The 6,550-nt window shown below is 33.9% G+C and overlaps 1 protein-coding gene across 1 annotated transcript; it reads left to right on the top strand.

Moving 5' to 3' along the window:
* Nucleotides 1-738: 738 nt before the first annotated feature.
* On the top strand, nt 739-3,740 carry LOC140880639 (rho GTPase-activating protein 5). The gene is made up of 4 exons (XM_073285258.1): nt 739-1,557; nt 2,420-2,540; nt 2,628-2,747; nt 2,943-3,740. Exons 1-4 carry the CDS (start codon nt 1,106-1,108, stop codon nt 3,546-3,548), a joined length of 1,299 nt encoding a protein of 432 aa, XP_073141359.1. The 5' UTR covers nt 739-1,105; the 3' UTR covers nt 3,549-3,740.
* The last annotated feature ends 2,810 nt before the right edge of the window (nt 3,741-6,550 follow it).

Raw genomic sequence — 6,550 nt, 5'->3', positions numbered from 1 at the left:
ACCACTTAAAATAGGTGGGTTGGGTTGAGTTGATGTTTTCTCAACCCACATAAAAGATGTGTCGGCTCGCTCTGCCCCGATTAATGGTGGGTTGTGATGGGTGGTGGGCTGGCCTGCCTTGCCGGCCCGTTTTGACACCTCTAAATATAATACATATAAACTTATCCACCAAATTAAAATTTCGTATTCAAATTGGTGGATTACGTGAATGTTTGACCAATGGTCATGAATTTACTGTATACTATTTATTCCATTACAAACGAATATAATCTGGTAAAAATTTTCAAAACCAATGAAACAATTAACCACATCAAATATTTGCAATTGCGTATGGTAAACAAATGTATTTCTTCAACTTACTTATGTATAATATCTTGTAAAATAATTTCCTTCTTGGGTCTATCAGTTATTTTTAGTCAATTCTCAATTCTTATAATAAAATACTTATATTATTATTATATTACTAAATATAGCTTGGAACAAAAGACGACTACGAAGCATATATAATGAATTAATTGTATATATATATGTTTGAAATATATATATGGTTTTATAAAAAAAAATAAGAGGGAGACTTTTGGCAGAAGAAGTCCAAAGAGCAGAAAGAGAATCATTTCCATTCATTCATTCATATTCTATATCTGTCTACTCACCTCCCAAACTCTTCTTCTCCTTCAATTATTATTATTATTATTATTTTCTTATTATATATAAAGACTCCACTGTTATTATCACAGCTAGGAGTAGTAGGAGTCCTCCTCTGTGTTAAAAGTGTGTCTAATTACAGTAATTTAAGAGCGAATTAAAAGAAAGGATCTTTAATAAATGAGGAGATTATAATTATCTTGTACCCATCACTCTCATATCCCTTGAGATTCAAGCACCACCACTCTCTCATCCTCTCCTATCTTTCTTCCCATTTTTCCCTTTTATTATCGATCCCAACAATCTTGTTATCATTCATTAATGAATGCTACGTTTGTTTTTTGTTTTTTTTTGTTTTACCTCTCATTTACTCCTTCCGCCGCCTCGCGTTTGTGTTAATTATTATTATTATTATTTGTAGACCACTGATCCAGTAAATTTTACTGCTGTACGTTTGTTTATGACGCGGCTTTTCAGATCCAAGTCTTGCGCGCTCTCCATGCCACACTTCAGCTCTTCCTCTCCAGCGCCGCCGTCTGCGTGTACGTACCACCAGGAAGAGCAAGAAGAAGAAGAGGAAGAAGAAGAAGACGAGGGTTATTTCGGGGATTTCAACAGCGACTATGATTCGGATAATCCGGCGGCCACCACCCCATTCATCAGCCCCTCGCAGAATTCTTGTAACCTCAATCAGCAGCCGCAGTTTTCGGTTCTCGCCGTGGTTGCGGCGGCGCTTCGGAAATCGCTGGTCACCTGCACCGTGGAGGACGGCGACGTCGACTCGGACGTCGACATTGGATGGCCCACCGACGTACGCCACGTGTCACATGTCACGTTCGATCGGTTCAATGGCTTTCTTGGAATCCCGGTCGAGCTTCAGCCGGAAGTCCCCCGTAAACCTCCCAGCGCCAGGTTTCACCCTTCCATATATTTTATTTAAATATACAAAAGGAATTAATTACCGCACTATGCACTGTAAAAATGTCGAAATGTTTATTAAAACTAATAATAATGATTTCGTTATTTAAATTAAGCTTTTTTTCCATTAAATAGCAAGAATATTATTATTATTATTATTATTATTATTATTACTTACTTACTTACTAATTATTGACATTAAATTCTTACATCTTTTTTGCCCCTCGCTATTATTGAGGATAGAGTTGAAACTATATATACGTTTTTACATCCCAATTATATTACATTGATTTCATCTTATAAATAAATATTTATGTATGTTGTTGTACCCATTTTTTAACCACACACATATAGATTTGAATTTTTTTTTGTGACATGAGAACCTGCAACCTCTACTTTCGTGTGCACGGGGTAAACCCATACTAACGCACCTGCAAACTACGTTAGTCAAGTAAACCACACGTCTATGTGTGACAGGCTAGTCCAAGAAAGTGTTGGATCTATTCCACCAACTTGAACACTAACGGGCCATATAGATTTGAAATTGATATTGATTTAGCCAGCCCAGTAAACTCTGTGATTCGACGGATGCGCAAACAAGTTGTGCAGCAGGTGCATATAAAATAAGTTAATTTTACCCGATAAGGTTGTTAAAATGCACTTGTCTTACCAACTTCTGCCGTCCTAAAAACAATGGCTGGCGGGTACATTTTATATATAAATGCAAAGAAAATACTACATATTAATCTTTGTTAACAAAAATGTGTGTGTATATTTGTATAGATAGACACACAGTGATCATTAGGAATTGCTATCTGCACATCTGATTTGTATATTTTTCCAATAATGATTATAGTGCAAGTGTGTTTGGAGTCTCCCCGCAGTCAATGCAATGCTCCTATGATCATAGAGGAAACAGTGTGCCCGTAATACTTCTTCGAATGCAGAATCGATTGTATTCGGAAGGCGGCCTCCAAGTATGTGTATATACATATAATCTCTACTCTTCTTTAAATCTATTTGGACTTCAAGAAATAATGTGTTGTGCATCAAACTTACTGAAGGTAGAAGGAATTTTTCGAATAAACGCGGAGAATAGTCAAGAAGAGATCGTTAGGAAGCAACTCAACAGAGGTGTGGTGCCACATGGAATTGATGTCCACTGCCTATCTGGGTTGATAAAGGTAAGCTTGGTTTGCAACATGCATGGATTTTGAGAGTACTACTACTCTACTAGCACATATTGTGTGATTCTCGATTGGTATAAATGAGGTAGCCTATGTTTGCATCGGATCTTTGCAGCTGTACTAGATTCTATTAGATAAACATAAACATTCTTGTATATGTTCATGACCGACGAAGAGGTGATCTTGAAACAGGCATGGTTTAGAGAGCTTCCCTCAGGAGTTCTCGACTCTTTGACGTCGGAACAGGTGATGCAATGCAACACTGAAGAAGAGTGCACCCAGCTTGTGAAGCTGCTTCCCCCCACCGAAGCAGCACTACTCGACTGGGCGATAAACCTGATGGCGGACGTGGCGCAGCAGGAGCATCAGAACAAGATGAATTCAAGGAATATCGCAATGGTGTTTGCTCCCAACATGACCCAAATGGCTGATCCCCTGACGGCCTTGATCCACGCCGTTCAAGTCATGAACTTTCTCAAGACACTGATCGTGAAAACCCTCCGCGAAAGAGAGGATCAAGCTCGACCAGCTGCCGCTTCAGACGAAAGGGATCATCAACTGGTGGTGAAGGAGCAATCTTCTGATGATTATGCCCTTCAACAAGCTCCTGATAATAACCACTCGAGGAGTGGCACTAAAAGGCGTACGTTGGCCGGTAGTTTCAAAGAGGAATACGACATGGAGGCGGAGGGAATACTGAATCGTCTGAGCTTGCGTAGAGGTATGCGAAAGCTGCGCAGGCATCCGGTGTTCCAGTTGAGCAAGACAGTTAAGAAGAATGGTGGCTTGGAACTGTAAATACTACACTAGTTGGTAATATTAGGCTGAGTGTCCTGTTATATTTTGTCAAAGGAATGAAGATATTGATTGATGTATTAGGGTCGATTTTTCCTTATTTGTTTGGTTAATTATCGACTATCCTGTAAGATTAAATCATTTATGTTGAATTGTAAGTACCATTTTTTTTTTTAAAATGCAAATTGGCATGTTAGTGCCAATATTTGACATTTAGATGCAGAGTAGTTTACATTTTTACCTTTATTTATGTTAAAAATATTGGGGACTATAAAATATTCTCATTATCCTTATATTCTCATTTAAGGAGATCGATGTACATAATTTATTTTTTAAGCTAAATTTTAAAATAAGATGGAAAATTACAAACCAAATTTGCTACTGTTTATGTTTGATAATCAAGCTTAAACTTCCGATTCTTATGCCAAGATCGTATTTTGCTACATTATGTGTTAAAACTTAAATAGGGTTGGAATGATTTGAGAAAAGGTTAGAACCGAGGGACTACTGTGTGGGCTACTTCATGTCCAAATGGATAGTTCTCCATATCCAAGTAAATGGACTGTCCGTTGGGCTTTTATTAATTTTGAATCTTGAGTTACATTCATTTCCTAGGCCCGTTTTCTTATACTAGTAAAAACACTTTCGATGCACGTGAGAATATTTTTTTATTGTCGATAAACATTGTTAAAAAAAACTATTACATGTCTAATTGATGTAATGATCAATATAATATTCGACATTGCAACTAATAAAAATATTTGTAATATTTTCGACAATGTAATACTTGCAGTTTCAATGTTTGTATTATTTACGGTCATAATTATTTTACATCCACATTAAAATTTTAGAATAAGACATTATCAATAATTCACGTGAGCTTGTAAATATAAGTGTTACGTTTATTGTAGTTTTACATTAACACAATATTGATATTGAAACTTATGTAATTATTACAGCTAAATAGACTTTTCTATTTATTTTATTAATCTTGAAAAATTATGACATGTTTCATATCATGAATTCTTCTTATTTTTATCTCGTGTATGTATGATTTATTATTTATTTGTTAATAAGTAAGATATGTTAATCAAATTATATTAAATATAATTTTGTAATTTTCTATGTTATATGTTGATCACTATTTATTTATGGGGAAAAAATTGGTATAGATAATGCATTCTAAACCTTAATTTAAATTATGGCGTCAAATATTTTTTTTATTTTATATTTGAGATTTTTCTCTCTTTAACGATTTTTCATATCATGTGTTTTTTATTCTCCATGAAAGAATCATTATTATCATTATTTTTAATAACAATTCTTGTGATACTATCTTCATCAATCATTTTCTTTTTTTTTTATCGTTATTTTTTAATTAAACAGTCTCTTGTTATGTTAAAAATATTTACTTACAAAGAATAACAATAATTTCATCACTCTCATCTGCATTCTGGTATGTTATCGTCTTCCATTACTTGTATGTCAGTATCGTTAACGATCAATTTATTTGTTGGACATCCTCTTTTCTTTTTGATTTCTCGTTTTTCGAAATCTATTGATCTCTTTTTGCTTACAACGCTCTCGATGCTGAAATTTTTGATTGAATTTTGAATGTTTTTAATTACAAATATTAACATTCCATATTTTATCTCAACTTTTTTGTTGCATATTTTTTTTTTATTTATCTGATTGAAAATTTGCATCAATGTAATTTTTACATGATCTATAATTTAATGTGAGACATGTTGAAACATATACTACTAATAAATGCGGAATTTTTTTTTTTATAACTAAGAATAATACTATACATATACGCCCATACATATATGTATAAATTTTAGAAATAATACTAACAAATAAATTCTTTTAATAGTAACTTAAATAATTAAAAACCCCTTAATAAATAAAAATCTTGAAAACATGCAATATTAATAAAAATCTGTAACCCAAAATTCAAACTCATGCATGCGAAAATAATCAAAATTAAAATTTTGAAACATGTTTCAAAAACTCTAATAATGTAACGCCCAGAATTATTTAATTTTAATTTGAAAATATTTAATTTGGGAATATTTGGAGTTTTGATTTAAATTCTAATATTCTTAAATTATTTAGGATTGAAATTGGATGAAATGAGAAGCTGAGGACCATATTGCAATTTTTGAATGGTTGAGGGACTAAAGTGCAATTATTATTGAAGGTATCAGATTTTGTAAGTTATTACTCAGTATGCACGTGTCTTATGAACATGATTCCATCAGATTTTCAGAGCAAGAACCGAGAGGAAAGAACAAAGAAATCCCAAGCCTTCTTCTTCATCTTCAAATTGACATATCTTGAGCTCCGGATATCCGTTTTCGATTCCGAAATATGTTTTGGAATCCTTGCAAGACGACCTTCGATTTGATGTAAGTTTCCTTTTTGTTCATCAATGTTTGATAGTTCGAAAATGACAGGGATCAGAAGCTGGTATTGATTTGATGTTGTTGAGCTTCTATCTTGTGTACTCTTGAAGTTGGGTTGAGGATTGATTGTTATATCATGTTCTTATGATTTCCCAGCTGTGATTTGATCCATATACCTACTGATATGTTGGGTTTGAGTTGATATACATCTGATAGGAATGTTAGAAATGGTATAAATATGTTCGAAATCGCCGAGTTATACCGATATGCCGTCGAATTTATGATTTGAAGTGACTTGCTATTGTTCTTGGATTAAGAAGTTGCTGAACTATGAGTTGATGATTCCTTGATTGTTATGCTATGATTTCAGTGCATAAACAGGGCATATAAACTCGAGAAGTCGACTCCGAAACCGATAGAAGATAGAACAAGGTTGGTAGAGTTTGCCTTGAAGTTTTGTTGAAGTTTGGATTGATTTTGAGCAGATTTTGAGATGAGTATAGTGATTGATCTTGTACAGATTTTGACAAGTGAAAAGACATCCTAAACATCATATTGGAAAGGTAAAAGTGGACTACTATTTGATTGGGATTACAA

The sequence above is a fragment of the Henckelia pumila genome, chromosome 2 (genome assembly GCF_033568475.1).
Source record: "Henckelia pumila isolate YLH828 chromosome 2, ASM3356847v2, whole genome shotgun sequence".
Taxonomy (NCBI): Eukaryota; Viridiplantae; Streptophyta; class Magnoliopsida; order Lamiales; family Gesneriaceae; genus Henckelia; species Henckelia pumila.
The sequence above is the reverse complement of the archived record's forward strand: the minus strand, read 5'-3'. Positions and strand labels throughout refer to the sequence as shown.